This window comes from Otolemur garnettii, unplaced genomic scaffold, assembly GCF_000181295.1.
Source record: "Otolemur garnettii isolate 467f Iridium unplaced genomic scaffold, OtoGar3 scaffold00216, whole genome shotgun sequence".
Classification (NCBI taxonomy): domain Eukaryota; kingdom Metazoa; phylum Chordata; class Mammalia; order Primates; family Galagidae; genus Otolemur; species Otolemur garnettii.
In genome coordinates, this window is record NW_003852611.1 from 1,752,199 (window position 1) to 1,774,005 (window position 21,807).

Sequence of the window (21,807 nt, forward strand, 5' to 3'; positions counted from 1 at the left end):
CAGAGCTGGATTGGATCCCTACAGGAAATTGTTTTCATACCTTCCAGCTTTCATTGAATATTTTAATTAGCTTAATTATCCACACCTTTTCATTTAAAGTCAACCAGTATCATAGAGGACTTCAACATTGCAATCATATCAGATGTCGTTGATACTGTATAACAACCAAAATAATAATGACTGAGTTGTTAACTCTCATTATCTTCTCTGCCATTCTGTTACCGAACTTAATGAAATAGGGAAAGATTTTCACTTAATGAATTACCTTGCTGCAGATCCCCCTGCCTTTTCAATCCAAGGAACATACTCATCATAGCCAACCTGGGAATTTTCTTATGGTAAACAACGAGATGTTCTTCAGTTGGGTTTAGATTAGCCAAAACTTTTTAATTAACAATATGCAGTTTTTAAATGTGTAGTAAGAAAGGAACTCTAATATACTTTTGGCAGAAATAGAAGTTGGTACAGTGACATTGGTGGGAAATTTGCCATCTCTTTTAAAGAAACCTCTATGCAACATTTCCTCTTCTAGGAATCTACTCTACAAAATCATTTGCTCTTCTAGTGCACTGAGATCTATGTAATAGAGTACTCCTTCAAGCATTGTTTTAGAATAGCAAAACCTAAGGATGAAACTCTAATCTCCACAGAGCACAGATTTAATTTTATAGTAAGTCTACATGATGGAACACTGCACAGTATTTAAAGATATGAGTTAGATATGGCTCAGCACCCATAGCACAGTGATTATGGTACCAGCCACATGCACTGACGGTGGTGGGTTCTAACCAGCCCAGGCCAGCTAACAACAATGACAACTGCAACAAAAAATAGCCGGGCATTGTCCCAGCTACTTGGGAGGCTGAGGCAAGAGAATCATTTAAGCCCAAGAGTTTCAGGTTGCTGTGAACTGTGATACCAAAGCACTCTATGGAGGGTGACATAGTGAAACTCTGTTTCAATAAAAAATAAAAATAAAAAAAGATATGAGTTAGATATTAACTGCCAAGGATTAGAGGTTATAGGTAAAGATAACAAGTGAAGTAACAAATCAAATTGGAGAATAGTGTATACAGTATAGTTCTAAGTTTGAAAAATACATATTGTTGAGGATATTTACATCATCTACACACATATATATCTAAAGAAACTATCTTGAAGAATCTATGTGAAATTTATTATTAGTTAATTCTGAGGCTGAAAGAGTATTTTGCTATTACCTTGGCCTCAAACTATTGGGCTCAAGAGATCCTCCTACTTTTGCCTCCCAAGTATCTAAGACTACAGGCATATGCCACCACGCCCCACCTATTTGAACTTTTATTAAGTGTGATACATGATTGCAATATGAAAAAAATTAAAACAATTCAAGTCCTTGATTTCCAAAATATAGCACACAAGAGGGAGGCAAGGACAGAAACAGTAAAGAGTTATTTTTGCTACATTTTGTGTATAAAACACTTAGAAATAAAAATACATACACTTGATTTGTATAAAAACAGAAAAGAAAGAAATAGCAACAATTAATTGATTATAACTAGGGTATGTGTCAGACCAGGAGAAAGGAACAGGTATAGCAATTTATTTTGTCTAAAATTTTGAATTTCTAATGATATAGTTTATGTATTCAAAACCAAAATTCAGCCAGGCACGGTGGCTCACACCTGTAATCCTAGCCCTCTGGGAGGCCAAGGAGGGTAGATTGCTTGAGCTCAGGAGTTTGAGACCAGCCTGAGCAAGAGCAAGACCTTGTCTCTAAAAATAGCTGGGTGTTATGGCAGGCACCTACAGTACCAGCTACTTGAGAGGCTGAGGCAAGAGGATTGCTTGAGCCCAAGAGCTGGAGATTGCTGTGAACTATGACACCACAGCACTCTACCCAGGTTGGCAGAGTGAGATTCTGTCTTTAAAAACAAATTAATCGAAGATAAAAAAGCAAGTTGTATATGAATAGACATAAATTAACTTTATGTTGAATTAATACCAAAACCATAGAGAAAAATAATTTCGCTCAAGCAACTTTTGAACACTACTGTGCAGCTTTAGTGGGATAAATTCTAGGGACAAAAAGATTTGCAAAATATGTAGTTCAGTAGGTTTATCATTAGTGGTGATGTTTAGTTGTTCTAAAACTACTTTGTATAACTTATAGGATAAAACAAGTAAATATACTGATGTTGGTGGGAATCAGGGTTCTCACTGTGGGGAAAAGTATATAAAATATGAGGACGAACCCTGTGATGCTGGATTTGAATTGGAAATATCTGAATGAAATCACAATTTTTTTAAAGAAATAAATACCATTTTTTTACTAAAAGAAATCAGTATTAAAGGGCCCCCAGCCCCCCCTTTTGCTTTTCTGTCTTTTTGGTTTTTGGCACAGCAGTAGAGTGGCATGGTTTCTGATGAGTCCCTCACGGAGGACAGGACTCAACATGCTTAGGGAAAGACTATGGAGGGCTTATTAGGGAGTGGCCACTAAAGGGTTAATGATCAACAGTGATATTAAAAAATAATCAGTGGTAGAGAAACTTGTTAACACCTAGGCATCCAGCTAAAACTCCAAAAGGGTCCTATCTTAGGAGAAAGGAACATGCCATCAAATAGGGCCATACATCCTCCCTAACAAAACCTAAACCATAATTTGTATCGCCAATCACTGATCCCACAGAGATTAAGTATCCTGAACAAAGGAGTTTTGATTTATTTTCCCTCCCTCTTGTCTCCACTGTAAGGTAAGTAGAATGCTGCACATACCGTAAAAGTTCAATAGGCTATGCCTTGGCCATCTACAATTCAATGATGAGAACTTTAAAATTACTTCTTCAGTTCGATCTGTAGCGGGAGTGGAGAGAGGACCCCAGAGAGCCCTGAGCAGCCCTACTACCGCCTCCAGCCTAGTTACCATCACACATTGGGAGGAGCCGCAGCTGCCGCAGCCACCGCAGCCAGCCCCAGTCACCAGCACCACAACCCTGAGCAGCGAGGCCAAGACCCAGGAGCCACCTGCCACCCCGGCCCTCAGCGCTGCCGACACCAGGCCCAGCACTACCGGCAGCCGCACAGGGAGCAGTGGCCTGGGCAGCCTCACATCGGCAGCGCCTGCCGGGGACAAAAAGATCACCAAACAAAGGTTTTGGGAACAGTAAAATGGTGCAATGTAAGAAACAATATGGTTTCATCAACAGGAATGACACCAAGGAAGATGTGTTTGTACAGCAGATTGACGTAGGAAGAATAACCCCAAGAAGTCCCTTCGCAGTGTAGGAGATGGAGAGACTGTGGAGTTTGATGTTGTTGAAGGAGAAAAGGGTGCGAAGGCAGCAAATGTTACAGGCCCTGGTGGAATTCCAGTTCAAGGCAGTAAATACAAAGCACACCGTAACCATTATAAGTGCTCTCTACGTCGCTGGGGTTTCCACGCAATTACCAGCAGAATTACCAGAATAGTAAGAGCGGGGAAAAGAACGAGGGATCGAGGGATCGGACAGCACTCCTGAAGGCCAGGCCCAACAACGCCGGCCCTGCTGCAGGCAAAGGTTCCCGCCTTACTACATGAGGAGATGCCAAGGGTGTCGACCACAGTATTCCAACCCTCCTGTGCAGGGAGAAGTGATGGAAGGTGCTGACAACCAGGGTGCAGGAGAACAAGGTAGACCAATAAGACAGAATATGTATGGGGTTATAGGCCACGATTCCGCAGGGGCCCTCCTCGCCAAAGACAGCCCAGAGAGGACGGCAACGAAGAGGATACAGAGAATCAAGATGAGACCCAAGGTCAGCAGCCACCTCAACATCAGTACCCGGTACCGTCGCAACTTCAATTACCATTGCAGATGCCCGGAAAACCCTAAACCACAAGATGGCAAAGAGACAAAAGCAGCCGATCCATCAGCTGAAAATTCGTCTGCCCCCGAGGCTGGGCAGGGCTGGGCTGAGTAAATGCTACTCACCATCTCTACCATCATCCGGTTTAGTCATTTGAGAAGAAACGAATATGAAATTCCAGCAATAAGAAAGGAACCAAAGATTGGAGCTGAACACCTTAAGTGCTTGCTTTCCGCCCATTGACCAGATAACCAGAGCTACCTGCATTATCTATGAAGCACGGGGTTTTTATTATTTTTACCCAAAGAAGTCTTTTTTGGTAACAACAAACGTGTTTTTCTTAAAAAGCCTGGTTTTCCTCAATGTGCCTTTAAAGATTTTTAAATTATTTCATATCTGGTCAATTTGAGATTTTTAAGAACTTCATTTTTAATCTGTAATAAAAGTTTACAACTTGATTTTTTCAAAAAAGTCAACAAACTGCAAGCACCTGTTAATAACAGTCTTAAATAATTAAAAAAAATTACTTCTTCAACAAGTGTGTTTTTTATTCAGCTCAATTTTGGTCACGAGTTCTTTCCGACTAACATCTCTCATCCCTGCCTATTCCTTTCTTGCTCTAAATTTTGTCTTATACACCAAACTTTGTCCTATACCACTTTAGTGACCTAGCCACCCTTCCAATACCACTTTTCCTTCCTTCAAAGATCCAGTTTCCTCCAGAGAAGTTACCCTAATTAATGAGATAAAATAACAAAGTCTCAGATTTTCTCTTTCAATTAACAAATAGATCGGGGGAAGTATTTTTCTCCTTGATCATAGCTCATTAGAATAAATTTAAGAGATGAAGTTTCAATAGCACCTTGTTGATGTTCTAACCTCTGCTGCACTCCACATCTAAAGGGCACAGTGTGAATATCCTAAGAGCAACATTACTTTTAAACAGCATTTTAAGATATTTTATTGTCTCTTTTGAAGAATTCAAAGCAGGATAGTTTGTGTTGTTTTTGATTATGTAGCAATCATTTCTCAAGGGAAGTTATGTTGTTTACACTTGGAAATGGCTTAAGAGACTCTAGCTTTCCTACACATGTAAGCTTGCATAACCTCTACCTTGCCTTAATGGTCATCACTGGTTATCTAACTGGAAATTCTAAAACCAACATATTTTTAGTGAAAACAAACTGCTACTCCCTCATCAACACTCATAAAATTCCATAATCCTATAAATCAAAGCCTCAAAATAATACACTTCTCTCATTACATGGAATTGAATGGTTCTGTAAATCCATTCCAAATGTTCTAAGCATCCACTGTATGCTAGCGAGTCTTCAGATCCTCCTTACCATTAGGAACTTCATCCTTCTAGATGATTCAGGTATTTTTGGTAGCTCTACAATTTTTCTGCCACAATGCCATTTCACTGAGAAGTCATTTTCCTAAGGTTATCCTCCAGATAAATTGAGTGCAGGTTAACCCATTTGGGGTTCAAAATTAATAACCTCTCATTAAATTCACACCATCTCCTCTGATACAGAGATCTAGCCTGGGAGAGCTGAATGCCAACAACCGTATAACATAGCTCACATTTTGTGTGTGTGTGTGTGTGTGTGTGTGTGGTAACAGCAGCAAAAGCTAAAGGAACAATTTAATGCCCCAAATAATAAAGTCTATATGTATTCTGAAGATACAGTTTTTCAGGTTAAAAAACGAGTAAATAGATCTTGAGTGACCTGTTCTTGAGGGAGAGTAATTTCTCCCACCCATCCCATTACAAATTAGTTTTAGCTACATGTGTCCTCTACTGGCAAAAGAAATGGGCATATCTGTCATTGACCTTTATCAAGATACTAACCAATTTCCTTCCATAAAGAATGACACCTTTAAGGAAAAGAAGCCTACTTCTGATAGAGTAGTTTTTTAAATGACCTTATCTGTAGAGTCTTAAATTTAGAAAACGTGAATACTGAAGGATATTCATGAATTTTCTATGAAGACGACAAAAAAAAAAATCACACTTGGCTAATCAGCTAGAGTCCTTAAAATTAAATGCTGTGCATTTTAGTATCTTCTAATACAACCAAGCCCTAGATACAGTCTCAGTGCCACCTTTGCTATTTCCTGAGCCAGGGCTGATGCTAGGGCTTGCCAAGTGCGAAGAAGGGGCATTACATGGAAATACAGCTTATGCTGGCACTGCTAAAATTCATATACCATCCAAAACCAGGAGCTTCAATATGTGCCAAGAGTAAACTGAAATAAACCTCGCAGAACAAAAACCTAACTTGCATCTGTTATTAAGTTCTTTTCCTTGTTTGACAAGTACAGAAGATGAAACTTCTATCCCTTCGTCCTCTGTGTTGTGCATGAGGGAGGCCACTGGCAACTGGAGTTGCAGGATCTCAGTGAAAGGGATCCCTATATACAATAAACTGTACAGAAATCCTTATAACTGGCTTCACATCTGGCAGCGAACAGTTCTAAATGTCAATAAATAAAGGGCGCGATCATTCTTCATTTCTTGGCTTGGGGGAGGGGAAGCAGGGAGAAAGATAAAAGCTGTGAGTTCCATGAGTGATTCTGTGAACCTGAGTCTCTAAAACTGGCAACAGGTAAAGGACCTCACAAGCTGCATGAGGCAAAAATTTGTATTACAGATTTGCCGAAGGATTTTTTAATGTTCTTCCAAAGATAAGGCAACTCAAATAGAACTATAATAATGAGAGCACAAATAATTCTATTTTGTACATAAAATAATAACTTTAACTAACAGAGGTGTAAGAGGTATAGGGCTGGAGAAGGCATTATCATAGGAGTGGCTGAACAGAAGGGAAAAGTAAAACAAAAGAACTGCCCCCAATATACCCCCATTTTCATCACCTTTAAGATTTCTTATTTATCCCATGCCCAATTATTTTGTGTTATGAAATAAACACACAAACAAAAATGGTGCAGAAAGCACAAACCAACACCAACCTATTAGTCTTTCCTGTCTACTCCATCTATGCTATACACAAAAGTAGGAAAGCTTAAAAGGAAAGAACCAACTGTGGATTCAAACCATTACTACTGGCCAGACCTATTGGAAAAGTTTGTTTCAACATTGTAATTGCTATTGTAGGTGGAAAAGGGGAGATTGAAACTATTCAAGCACTTTGACTCTAAGGGAAATAACTTTAGGGGTAATGTTTCTTCAACAAAGCTGACTGCAGTCTCTGGCACATTGCTCAGTGGTTAGGGCGCCGGCCACATACACCAGGACTGGTGGGTTTGAACCTGGCCAGGCCTGCTAAAACAACAATGACAACTGCAACAAAAAAATAGCTGAATGTTGTGGTAGGGTGCCTGTAGCCCTAGTTACTTGGGAGGCTGAAGCAAGAGAATTGCTTAAGCCCAAGAGTTTAAGGTTGCTGTGAGGTATGACACCATGGCACTCTACCAAGTGTGACAAAGTTAGACTCTGTCTCCAAAAAAAAAGCTGACTGCAGATATGATACCATTGTCCAAACTACCTACAAAGTCAAAGCTAGGAACCCTTAAGAAGCCACAGGTACAAATAAAGGGCCTAAGCACTAAGAAATTGATTTTTGGGGTGGCGCCTATGGCTCAGTGAATAGGGCGCTGGCCCCATATACCGAGGGTGGCGGGTTCGAACTTGACTCCGGCTAAACTGCAACAATAAAATAGCTGGGCATTGTGGTCAGCGCCTATAGTCCCAGCTACTTGGGAGGCTGAGGCAAGAGAATCGCCTAAGCCCAGGAGCTGGAGGTTGCTGTGAGCTGGGACACCAAAGTACTCTACTGAGGGTGACAAAGTGAGACTCAGTCTCAAAAAAAGAAAAGTTGATTTTTGAATAACAACTGTGTGTTAATAACTTTTTTCTCTCTCTAGATGTATCATATATATAAAAAAATACATGTACACGCATACATACACACTTTTTACATACACAACACAAGGGTAGCAACTTGTTTTTGTTTCGTTTTTAGTTTGGATGTTACTTAAACTACCATAATAATATGGATAATAATATGGGTGGCTTTTTATATTCTCAATTCTATATTTTTTTCCTTTCAGACTCTATTCCAGACTGTATGACATCACCAAGTAAGGAAAATGGGATGTGGTCCAATAAGTTACATTTGCTCTTATGTGATCTCTTCAAGTATTTTATTCCAGCAACAATCAACATAAACCAAGATTGAAAGTAAAAATGTGACTTCAAATGTTAAGGCCAAAAAAGGCATCCATGAATGATAGGCCAAGTTGGAGAGATGATAGGTAAAATGTTACGCACAAATAGAGATGAGAGGCAAAATATACAAAAGTGATTTAAATATATACATGAGTCTACAAGATGAGAAAAAGCCAACATATTGCCCTACCTTTATCATTCCAGAATCCTTTGGATTTCAGTAGTATTACTCTATTTTATAGCCTGTGACTATTTTAAGAAAAACTTATTAATGTATTATCAATGAAACAACAAGACTATTTGTTAGCTATCTCAATTAGCAAGTATCCTTGCCTCAGAAAACAAACATTAACCAAACTCCAAGCCCCACCCAGAATTTATTGCTTTGAAAAGCATGCACTCTATTGCCCGGATTTGATACTTAATGAGAAAGTAAAGCGTGTACATTCGATTCTGGGAAATAACTCAATTAGAAGCCAGTAGAAAGCCCCAGTGTAATCTTTTATTTCCATATACTAATAGATTCTTCAATGTCGTAATGGAATGATTACAGACAGAAAATCAATTCTTAAATCTCATGCATAGTTTGTAATTATAGCTAGAATGTATAATCAAAACTGAAAGACATATATATCCAAGTGTTATTAAACAATGATTAAGCTTTGATTGGAATATGTACCAGCTACAGCTAATCTGTCAGTACAATCATGGCTGCCTGCCAGACCACCATGTTCTAGGAATAGATATTTCTTCTCAAGAAATTCCTCTTCAGGCAATTAATATTTCTGAATTTGCAGCCTTTAAACCTCTTCCTACTCAGTAAAAGCATGAGGAACTAAAGCTCACCAACATTTGTCAAAAGCTTTCATTTAAATTGTAATTCTACACACTCAATTAGGAGGCAGATGCAGATATTTCTGAAGGTTTCCTATCTTCTCATTTGTTAAGTTTTTCCTAAGTGTTTATTTACTAGCAAATGTAACCAGCTCTAAGTAGGCTCTTAAATATTGCATTGTCCACTGAGAGTATATTGGTTATTGAAGTTTAACAAAATTCCACTGGTTTCCCAACATTTTCTCAGTGGTAGAATAAAACCTCATTTTTATTTTGGCTACTTTCCAACATAGCTGGAATACAAGTGCTTCTGTTTAAAGATATTCATAGTTAAAGGCACAGATGCCCTCTGGATGTTTATAAAAACCACACATTTTTGGCCAAACAGTGACAATTTGCCAGCAACTTACCAGAATTTCGCTTTGACACCATCTTCAAATTTGTGCTGACTACAGAACAGACCACAAGGGCCAAAAGAAATGGCAGCTTCATCATTCACTTTCCTTGGCAGCTGAAAAGTCAAAAAAGAAAGGGAAATTTGAACCAAGATCTTTGCCTAAACAAAACAGCAGCTGTAATTTTACATTTCTCAAACATCCATTACAGAATTAATGACCGTATGGTGACTTCTGGCTTTATTTTTATGCAAATAAGAAAACACGAAAGGTCACAATTAAAACATCTCAGAGGTCCCTGCTTAAAACTTTTCAATGGCTTCCCACTGGATTTAGAGTAAGGTGACCAGACGTCCTGCTTTTGGCAGGACAGTCACGATTTTTAACAATTTCTCCCGCCATGGCATACCACCTTGTTTTAAAAAAGTCCCAATTTTTGGAAAGAATGCACGACAAGCTAGGGAATGGTGGGACAATGGGAAGGGAATATACTGTTTTCAGCTGCTGAAAAGGTTAATGTAACTCCATTTGGGAATGAAGAGGTAAATGTAACTTCATTTGGAAATGAAAAGGCTAATAGGCTAATCTAAACTCCCTACTGCCCTCCTGGGCAAGGTCACCCAGGTGGACCTGCGCCCACTCCTTTGAGCCACAGGCTCTGCCCTATACATAATTTTTTTAATGTATTGTATTTGTAAATTGTACTTATGTTAAAGTACAAATTAAAAAATATATATTTATATATGCACATATAAATATATATATTACAATACTATTTTTGTGTTCTATGAAAAATTTTGTTGCTCTATATAGACCAAATTTTTAATTAAGAACACCCCCCCCAATGGTGTCCCACTTTACCAATGTTAAAATCTGGTCACCTTAATTTAGAGTAAAATCTGAATTCCTTCCATGAGTCTACAGGTGGGGGCCCCAGGTGCCTTTTTGCCCTGATGTCACAAAGTTTTCCTCCTTAGTGGCTATAGTTAAGCCACTATGGTTGTTTTTATTCTGTCCCTGAAACGTGCTGTCATTTTTCTCATGGCCTTTGCACATCGACTTTTCCTAGAGAATACAGCTTTCCACTCTTCACTTAGTTTTTTTTTTTAAATATCCTACATATCTCAGTTCCACAAAAAAGCCTTTCCCAACTATCTGATTCTAATTCTATCATTCCTTAGCTCACTACTTTGCTTGTTTTATTTATAAAACTCATCAGCACTTAATTATTTTGTTTATGTGCCAGGAAGAGGTTTTCCTCAACTTTGACAATGACATTTTAAAATGACAGTACTGAATTTTAAACAATTGGAATGGAATTGTTCCAAAACCAAAAATAACTTTAAAAAGTGTGAAATTGGGGCTTGGCGCCTATAGCTCAACCGGCTAAGGCGCCAGCCACGTACATCTAAGGTGGCGGGTTCGAATCCCCAGCCCGGACCCACCAAACAACAATGACAGCTGCAACCAAAAAATAGCCAGGCGTTGTGGTGGGCGCCTGTGGCCCCAGCTACTTGGGAGGCGGAGGCAGGAGACTCGCTTGAGCCCAGAAATTGGAGGTTGCTGTGAGCTGTAATGCCACGGCACTCTACCCAGGGGGACAGCTTGAGGCTCTGAAAAAAAAAAAAAAAGTGTGAAATTGGACTGAGATATTATTGTCTCCCCATTCCTTAACAGGGAAAGGAGATTGCTAAAACACTACCAGTAGACATCTGGGGAAATAACCAAATCACTAAGTTTTTGTCCCTATTGAGTTAAGACTTTTTAGTAAATTGGTTACCTACATGGTGGCTCATCTAGGATTCTTTAAGAATCAGAATATAAGTGCCACAGTGGTACAGTGGGAGTATCATAATCCCAGTATATAAAAGTGGTAAACCATCTGTTAAAAATAAATGTACATTAAATCTTAGCTTAAAAAATGAAAATGGCTAAGGGGGCGATGAGGTGACACTACAGTAATTCCTGAAATAATGAATAGAAGAAAAACCTGAATAGAAAGGTAAAAATATCATCTGGATAACAATTAAAGATCCAGAATTATATATAAAGATTTATTTTAAAAATAATTGCTTTGTACCTAATAGTGCAGAACCTTACGCAGAACGTAGGACTAACAAAGTGAATCAAGAGCTGGGGAAAAAGCCCCAGAGTGGCTTACACCTGTAATCCTAGCCCTCTGGGAGGCCAAGGCAGGTGGATTGCCTGAGCTCACAAGTTCAAGACCAGTCTGAGCAAAAGTGAGACCTTGTCCCTAAAAATAGCCAGGCATTGTGGCAGGTGCCTGTATTGCCAGCTACTTGGGAGGCTGAGGCAAGAGAATCACTTAAGACCAAGAGTTTGAGATTGCTGTGAGCTATGATACTACAGCACACTACTGAGGGTGACAAGGTGATACTCTGTCTCCAAAAAGAAAAAAAAAAGAGCTAGGGTAGATCCTCTTTTCCTGGAATTGAACTCAAAGATCTACCTAATATCCTAACTTCGGAAAACTTCCAGAATTTGGTATCTGAGGCCACCAGCTAAGTGAACTAATGCTGATAATGTACCCCACTCTCACCCCATTGATAAATAATGAGGCTTAGGAAGAAAGAGAAGGTCACCTTTTGATAAGGAAGACAGGCTTTTCCTTTCCAGTTGACATGCAAAATTAACATGAGACATGCAGACTCCCCCTGCACCACGGAAGCAGGGATAAAGAACCCCAAGGAGAGATAGTATGTTGAAGGCTGTCAGATGACAATGAGGAAAGGACTAATTCTCCCCTATTCCCAACACACGGTAAATTTCTGGGACCCAAGAGGCATGGGAGATGGATTTGACATATGCCCACAGGTCCAAGTTGCAATAGGTAAATAGATGATTCCTGCCTTTGTAACATGAGATAAGATGAATGTATATGAGAGGAAAGTGATATGACGCCATAAGCATAAGGTCTGACAGAAGATATAATCAAATCTCATAAGGGATTTCCAAAGCCAAAGGAGATGCTTATAGAAGGCTCTCATCAACAGGCTGTTTATAACATAGCTGGCTAGAAGAGAAATTATGACCACCCAAAGAGAAGGCACACACAGGCACAAATATCTATATTTTCCCTCTCACTCTTCCTCAGCCACTCCCTTTCAAGGCAACACCAAAGTTGACACAAGAGAAAAAGGAAGGAGGCAGAGAAAGAGATGTATAAAAGCATACCATGCAGCCCCCAGACACCTAGCCACTGGAGCCATATATCAGATCTGTTTGAGGAAAGAGGAAGACACACTATGTGAATCAGATAGGAGCTTAGAGTAAGCAAGACAAATGCCAAATCAAAATGAGATTCTTCTAATATGTGAAAGAAGCTGAAAAATATAGAATCACTGTCTCCCAGGGGAGAAAAGGTAAATACAGAGAAGTAGCAATCAGTGGGGAAAAAAATAATACCATTTCAAGTTTATATTCCACTGAATTGAACCCCTCCGTAAATGTGTTAAACTTGCTAGCTCAGATGTCTTTGCTCCTCCTGTCCACTAGAACGTAACCTTCATGAGGGAAGACACTTAGTCATTAACTATGGTATCCTCAGTACCTAACACACAGCCTGACATACAATTGGTGATTAAGAAATATTTAAATATTATGCAGCCTTAAAAAAAGATGGAGACTTTACCTCTTTTATGTTTACATGGATGGAGCTGGAACATACACTTCTTAGTAAAGTATCTCAAGAATGGAAGAAAAAGTATCCAATGTACTCAGTACTATTATGAAACCAATATATAATCACACTTTCACAAGAAAGATAAACCACAACTATAGCCCAAGACGATGGAGGGAAGACAAGGGAATGGGAGGGGAGGAGGGAGATTTGATGGAAGGAACATAAATGGTGGGACCACTCCTACAGTTCATACTGCAAGGATATATGTCAAATCTATTAACTATGGAGTATAATTGTCTTAACACAATAATAAGCAAATGAGGTGAAGGCTATGTTAACTAGTTTGATGTAAGCATTCCTAACTGATAAAATCAGCACAATGTACCCCATGAAAGCATCAATGTATAAAAAATAAATAAAATAAAATCTCATAGGTGATGGTGTAGAATCTACTCACCCTTATGCTATATAACAGTTGTTCCTAAGGTAGATTAAATATATCACAGTGATAAGGAATAAAAAAATATTTTAACAAATACAAGAAGACCTATGTAGATAACATATCAAGTGTTGAAGTAACACAAATGAATTGAAGCTATCAGTGTTTTCTTTTTCATTCAGGTTATTTGTTCAAAATAGAACATCTCTAGTCTAATATAGGATTAGCCAAATATGGGATGTGTCCTATCTCCTGCTGTTATGCACACTGTTGATGCCCAAATCATGTCCTCTTGGCCCACCCTAAAAATCATCTGCAGAAGTCTTCTTATATTTCCCAGCCACAAGTGCTTCTCTGCCTGCAAAAGCAACTTAACTAGCCTAAGAGGCCAGCCAGGTCATTAAAACCCCAAAGAAATGATTGTCAGTCAGTGATGGGAGTTGGTGAATGAACACCCCAGCTCCCTCGCCCTTTAGTATGTTTTAGTAGGACAGAGTGCCAAACTGTCAATTAACACACTCTTTATTTACTTTTCCTCCCTTCCAGTCTGACTTAGCCACTCCCTTGCAGTACTTCTGGGATCATTTCCCAAATAAACTCTACCTACATCCAAATCTTTATCTGAGGGTCTAATCTGGGGAGAAACCAAACCAAGACTCTGAAGATACCATTAAGTTGTCCGCATAATTCTGTTTTCCATAGACTTTATTTGTCAAATTTATAGCTCAGAAGACTGAGTAGGCTCTAGATTTTCAAAGGCATGCTTATTATTCAAAATTTTCTTAAATTGAATACCCACTCTAGCTCCCCAGTTTTGTCTCCCCTGTTTAGAACTTACCCCAGCGATTTGTTAAGAACATTGTCCCATCTCTGATTTAACTCTGTACTGTACTCAGGGTTGCTGTACTCAGCTGATTACTAACTTAACTGTGCTGGTTACATTTTAGGAGTTGCCATGCTCTTCTTACCCTAAACCAATTCTATCCATGATTGTACCTTCACTAGTTCTATCTAAAAGCTACCAGTTTGCAGAGACTGTTTTTTAGAATTCTGATATTTTGTAAGTGGTGATGAAACCAAAAAGATGATTTAAGAAAGCCCTTTCAAAACTCTATTTATCCAGTGGTTGTGATGAGATCATTTTCACTCGAAACAAGAACTGTATTTTGTAATTGATATTAAGAGATAGTAAGTATAGAAAGTAGCTGACCCAGAAATAGTTCTAATTCCTTCCTTATTTTATTGGTCCCTCCTTACTATTTGTGAAATCAAATTACTTAATGTTTAACTTGGACTAGTGAAATCATTATTAGAATTGAATTAAATTAACCATATAATTATTTCATACATTCCTCTTCCTGTTAGAATTAGTAGGGATTAGAAAAACTGGGCATATGAAGTTTTGAAGTCCACGTATTTTCCAATCTCATCCACAGGACAGTTAACTAATTCAACAGACTTTGCTGAACCATTACATTTTATGATGATAATAATAATAATTTAAGCATTTCGTATGGGCAAGACATCAGGCTAAATGGTTATATGGCATTTTATCCTCTCAAGAATCTTATCAGGTGTTACTACTCCCATTTTACTTTTCAGGAAACTGACACCTGCAATTACCTAAGGTCATGATGTTAATAAATTACGGAAAAAGGATCTGAATTTAGGTTTCTGTATCTACAATGCCTAATTTCTTAAATACTACTCAATTATTTTTTACCCTAGAAATTAGATGATGTATATGGGCATCATAACCACATCTAATATGAGAAAACATGGTTCCTTGTCTTCCACATGCTATAACCTCACCGCAGAGATACATCCATACTAGAACACTTAGTCAAGTGTAGGACAGTGAAGAATAACCTATCATAAGGGGGTAAGGGAATGCAGAATAAGACAAGTGTTTTGTAGTATGTTCAATAGGTGATTTAGATTTCCCATTGAAAAGGAAATCTGCCAAACTGCCAATTCAAACAGTCAAAAAGAAAGGCCAGTGTAATCAATCTCCTAGCAGTGTTCATCTGCAACAGCAGTCTGCCTGAATACCCCATCACTGACCAAGGACTGTCTCAGAACTGACCACTGGGCTTCCAACATCTGATTCTACAAAGTGTCAGAAGTAGCTCTAGTTACCCCTGGAAATCTTACACTGAAATTTAGGTTTATTACATTACAACATTTTCCTCCTGCTGATTTTACAACCAACTTACTGTTGTGTGAAGAAAGTGTACAGGAGTATGTATAATACCTACTACGATGGCAATTATGTTGCTATTCAATTATTTCAAAATTGCTTTTTTTTTCCCAAAGAGTCTTACCCTCTACTATGGCTATAAATATGCAATGGTTCTTAGTCCTAAAGTTCATATTCCCCTGAGAGCTTTGTGTTTACTGATTCTCCAGGGTTAATATTAAAAAATCACGAAGGCCACATGCCGAACTCTAAAGAATGAAGATGCTAAGATAGTGCTTAATGAAGGCATTAGTATTCCTCTCCTTAGAGGACCAAATCCTGATATGAACAATGCCACCTTGAAGAAAGAATTTTTAAAAATGTAATTGAACTAAATTTTTTCACAGATAATCGTAATGACGATGCTATGGTCGAATGACTTTCAAGTATAGTTTGCAAATTACCTTCTCCACTTTACTCCTCTCTCCCCCTTGAAGTAGGAGGTATGTCAGGTTCCTGGTTTCATGCTGATTTTTTACAATATCTATAGAGCAAACTCTTCACTCTAGAATCCAAAACAAGTTTATCTTATCGATACATTGAAGTACAATTAATAGATCCAACTAAAAATATTAGCTAGTTGCAAAGAGAATGCAAATATATATCATTTATTATATTCTTGCCATGAGAGAAAATGTTGGTATCTGCAATGTTTCCACGTGTATATATATTGAGGCAAGAGAGTAAAAGCCAAGCTAAAGATCAGTCCTAGTCACTCTGTATAGGCATTAGCCAAACAGTCTGTAACACTCCTACCTCTACTGCAGCAGATGTCTCTGTTACCTGTGTGCCCTTCCCTTGGTATGTGCTGGGCCTAGATAGTTAGTAACACTGTAACCTCTTAAGCCTTCCATTGCCTTTGAGGACAAGTAGCCCGCCCTTGGTTAAAGCACACTTCCTCTTCCAACTGGTGCCTGGAGTCTTCTGTCTGTGTCGGTTTCCTGCTACAATATAATCCACACAAATGTACATATACATACATATGTAGAAGTTAGTTCTTCTGCAGTCAACTAATATTTGTCTCAATCTCTTACATAGTCTAATTAATTACACAGTCACCTACAATGAAGTTATAGAATAAACAGTGAAAATCTGGTATTCACATAGAGATGTCCCTGAAGTGCTATTAGATCCTCAATCAGAAAACAAAAGATGAAATATCAACAAGATTTTATTGACAAAGGAAAGTTGGCGCTCAATTAGACTCAAATCTGAAAAGGATCTGAATAATTATGTAGTCCAACTTTCAACCAATCATTTTTACAGTATCCCTATATCTAGCCTATCCTCAAGTATTTCCCATCATGTGAAAACAACTACATAAAGTAGCAGCTGACTCTGTTATCAGCTCTAATTATTAGAAATGGAGGTAGGAAGAGACATTGAGACTGAAACCAACATACCCAAAGATAAAAAGAAGAAAACAGACACAGCAAAAGATAGAGACAAATGGATAGGATGCAGATGGAGGAAAAAATATACACAGAGGGAAAACAGAGAAAGAAAAAACATAAGGCAAGAGAACAAAAGACAGAAATGGAGATACAAAAAAATTAACATAGTGACCGAGTATTAAACAAGATAAGAAGAGAGGACTAGTGAGAGATAGCAGAAGGGACTATCTCTCCAGAGCATAAGAAAAGAAGCAAACATAGAGGCAAAAAATTGCTATAATTAACTGAGAACAGGTTTCTTGAGGGGTTCGAGGGTAGAGTTGAGGTGAGGGTCCACAGAAGGAGAGGAGGCCAGCTCAGGTGATTCCAGGGATTAAGGAGAGGCTTTACTGAGGAGAGCAGAGTGGAGTCTGACCAACAGCCAGCTGACTATCACACTTTCCAGAGGCTTTTATTACCCCTTATCAGCAGGTTTGGAATGTGGGAGGGGGTCGCTTAGAGGGAGTCTTCCTCTTCTGTACAGGGACTGATTTTTTGCACTAAGGGCAAATCAATGCCCTCCAGCCAGGTTGGGGAAGAAAGTTACTTTTCTGTTCTTTCCCAGGGACACTGGCTTTGAAACATTCCAAGAGAGCAGGGGAAGATGTTGCTATAATCACACCCTTTGGTTTACTGGCCTGCTTTTTCTGACTTACTATCTCCCCAAATGGCTGTATTCTTTGTAAGGAATGGCAGGTCATTAGTATTCCTTACACAAATTTCTTTTCTTATTCTGTAGTAATAAGAACTCCCCCTTCCCCAGTTTTTGGCTTGGTACGTAGTCCCTAAAAATGAAGATTTCATTTCAAAGCCTTCTTTGCAACCAGATTGAGTTCTGACTTTTAAGATATAACCAAAAGCATTATGTGTGACATGGATCAGTCTTTTTCAGGGTTGCTCCAGTCAGAAAACTTAGAAGTAGTGTGTATAAGGTCTTACAAGCTGTTTAGACAAAAGTCTTCAATCGTTAATCATTTCTTCCAACAATAAAAGTGTTTGTCAGTATTCTTCAAAATATAATGTATACTTTTATACATTACTAATGTAATATAGTACACATTCATACACTATACTGTTTATGAGACTATAAATAATCACAGCATTCTGAAAGTAGATTGACAATACCTGACAAAATTTAAAATACACAAGAGATTGTAGGAATTTATACTCCAGAAGTGGAAATGTACACGTATAGAAACATACACCTGTACAAGGATGGTCAACGCAGTGTTTTGATAGTGAAAATCTGGGAACTAAATACCTTTTCACAAGAAGGGTGGGGTACATCCATACTATGGAATATTATACAGCCATTAAACAGACTGAGATAGAGAGCTATGTATAGACATGGGTAGATCTATAACACAAATGAAAAACAGGACAGCACCGGTAGCTCAGTGGGTAGGGCACTGGGCACATACACCAAGGCTGGTGGGTTCAAACTCAGCCCAGGCCAGCTAAAACAACTACAGCAAAATTAAAAATAGCTGGGCGTTGTAGCAGGTGCCTGTAGTCCCAGCTACTTGGGAGGCTGAGGTGAGAGAATCACTTAGGCCCAAGAGTTTGAGGTTGCTGTGAGCTGTGACGCCACAGCACTCTACCCAGGGTGACATAGTGAGACTCTGTCTCAAAAAAAAAAAACAAAAAATAGGCTCGGCGCCTATAGCTCAACAGCTAGGGTACCAGCCCTATACACCTGAGCTAGCGAGTAGACAAAGTGAGTGAGTGGAGACAATGCTCACAAAGATCAACTCTGATGGAAAATACAGAGATAGGATAAGTGTGTGGCATGGGGTTAATTTTTTTTTATTGTTTCAGGTTAATTGAGGGTACAAAGAATCAGTATACAATGTTTGCATTTGTTTTGTAAAGTCCCTCTTATAATTGCGCCCCAACCCCAAGAGGTGTGCCATCTACCCTAACATTGTGCCCAATAACTGGGAACACCGCCATCCCCCCTTCCCCTCTCCCTCTCCCCAACCCTCACATTAAGTTTTTCTCTTATGTAATAGATTGTCAAGTGGCTTGATATTAGAATTGATTAGAATTAGATATTAGAATTGGGTTCTTGCTTCTCCAATATTGTGGTATATATATATAACCACAAGAATGTGTTCCACCTCTATCCAGAGTCATACAAAAGATATAAACTCTTATCTTTTTATTTTTTGCAGTTTTTGGCCGGGGCTGGGTTTGAACCCGCCACCTCTGGCATATGGGGCCGGCGCCTTACTCCTTTGAGCCACAGGCACCACTCAGACTCTATCTTTTTTAATGGCTGAATAGTATCCATAGTATACATATACCATGGAAGCTTGTTAATCCATTCCAGGGTTGGTGGGCATTTAGGTTTCCATATTTTGGCGATTGTAAATTGAGCTGTGATAAACAGTGCAAATGTCCTTATGACAAAATGATTTTTTTCTTCTGGGTAGATTCCTAGTAATGGGACTGCAGGATCAAATAGGATGACTAATTTGAGTTCTTTGAGGATTCTCCATACTTCCTTACAAAAAGGTTTTATTAGTTTACAGTCCCACCAATAACATTGTGAAAGTTTTCCCTTCTTTCCACATCCAGGTCAGCATCTGCAGCTTTAAGATTTTGTGATGTGGGCTATTCTCACTGCAGTTAGGTCTTATTTCAAGGTGGTTCTGATTTGCATTTCTTTGACAAATCAGGGACAATGAGAATTTTTTCAAATGTTTGGTAGCTCTTTGTTTTTATCAGAGAGGGTTCTATTGATATCCCCTGCTCAGTGGTAGACGGGATTGTTTGCTCTTTTTCTGTTGATTAATTTGAGCTCTCTGTAGATTCTAGTTATCAACCCTCTCTGAAGGTTGTCATTTTGTTTTACTTGCTGTGTCCTCAGCTGTGCAGGTCAGAGACTTTTTTAATTAACGTTTTTCTCATGAGTAGACTGAGGTTATGGATTTGAGGGAGTCATGCCAGATTTTGTGTTCATTACTGAAAAAGGGAGATTTGAACAAGTTCTAAATAATGTGAGAGATTTGAACAAGTTCTAAATAATGTGAGAGATTTGAACAAGTTCTAGATAATGAGAGAGATTTGAACAAGTTCTGAATAATGAGGAAAAAAACTCAGAAATAGAGAAATGGCCAAAGAAAAAGAAAACACAAGAACACTTAAAAAAAATACATGGATAAGGAAAAGTTTCTGGAGTTCAAGTGGAAGAAGTTGCCATACAAAGAGAGGACTGTCTCACTTTCAATGAGAAATGAAAAAAAAAAAAGGCAGAAATGATAGACGAAGGTGTAGACAAGCATGTAGAGCTTGTGGTGGGAAGTTGCAATCTTGTGGCTTCTACATTGTCTGTGAAATACCTGTGAAGTTTACCTGCAGAGAAGGAGAGAGTTGAAGGTTTGAGGAAGCACATGCCTTTTCAATAGTTTAGTAGCTCATTCTACAATTTTTCTAACACTGGATGATTTCAGTTTCTGGAGGCCAAGTTTTTGTTTTTGTTTGAGTATTCATTGAGACATTTGACCATATCAAATAGTCTTATGCTTCCATTTTCTCTATGTTGTAATTTTTAAACTATTTTGAACAAGAATTGAGTAGTAATAGCTAAAAGGGAATCTTCTAAGTTCACCACTATGCCAAAAAACTTTTCTAATCTCATTAATCTTTATAACTTCCCTTTTCCATACTCAAGCAAATTGATGCTTTGTAATATTTTAATAGTTCAATCTTACTACCCTATGTGAAATATGAAGAAACTGAGGCTTAGTGATCTAAGTCATTTTCACTGTAACAAGCAGCTAATTGGAAGGAGAACAAGCAATCCACATTTTGTAAACTTTCTTATCTGTTTATTTAATATTTTTTTGTTTGTGATAGAATCAGATTACTGGGGGCCAAAGGAGTTAAACACATTGCCCCAAGATCGTATAGCTAGAAAATGATGGAATTGGGATTCTAAATCAAGTCTTTTGAAGTTAAAAACCATGTTTTCCTCCACTTTATCATGCCATTAAGAGATCTGAGAACTCAGTGTGAGAATTTTAGCCAAAGCTAAAACAACAAACTACAACTTAGCCCTACCCTTCTCAGGTTTCAGGGACTGGTATAGAGAAAGATCCACTATTCCGATTGGTCCTCCTTTCCTCTCTAGTTTTTCCTTTTCTCTTTAAGGCTGAGTACCCTGTACAAATGTACTCTACATAAAAATCTTCTCATCCTGGTCATATGTCCCACAATATGAACTAAGCCAGAGTGAAATGTCCTTATATGGGTTTCTTCTAAGCCTGGCATAGATAGACAAAGAAAGGAGAAGAAAAGAGATAATAAAGGTGATTTAAACATATTAATATTATCATATAATGTAATAATATTGATATAAATAATAAATGATGTAATCATAAGCGTATTATTTAATGGCATAAAAGTAACCACAAGAGAAATTGTTCAGGCTCGGCGCCTGTGGCTCAAGTGGCTAAGGCGCCAGCCACATACACCTAAGGTGGCGGGTTCAAATCCAGCCCGGCCCACCAAACGATGATGGCTGCAACCAAAAAATAGCCAGGCATTGTGGCGGGCACCTGTGGTCCCAGATACTTGGGAGGCGGAGGCAGGAGACTCACTTGAGCCCAGGAGTTGGAGGTTGCCGTGAGCTGTGATGCCACAGCACTCTACCCCGGGGGACAGCTTGAGGCTCTGTCTCAAAAAAAAGAGAAACTGTTCAAGAATTTGGCAATAACAAATCTAAGCTGTATTTTTTTTTCTTTTGTACCTTTCTCTAACTGTATCCTTGTATTACTACATTTGCTGGGTTTTTTGT

At 38.5% G+C, this 21,807-nt stretch overlaps 1 protein-coding gene across 1 annotated transcript in view; it reads right to left on the reverse strand.

Moving 5' to 3' along the window:
* The window catches only part of IL1RAPL2 (interleukin 1 receptor accessory protein like 2), a 1,213,983-nt gene that overhangs the window by 1,143,819 nt on the left and 48,357 nt on the right, over nt 1-21,807 (reverse strand). Inside the window, exon 2 of the mRNA XM_003801635.1 lies at nt 9,268-9,368. Within this exon, the coding sequence (XP_003801683.1) occupies nt 9,268-9,352 (85 nt within the window). The 5' untranslated portion in view covers nt 9,353-9,368. The remainder of the gene's footprint in view (nt 1-9,267; nt 9,369-21,807) is intronic.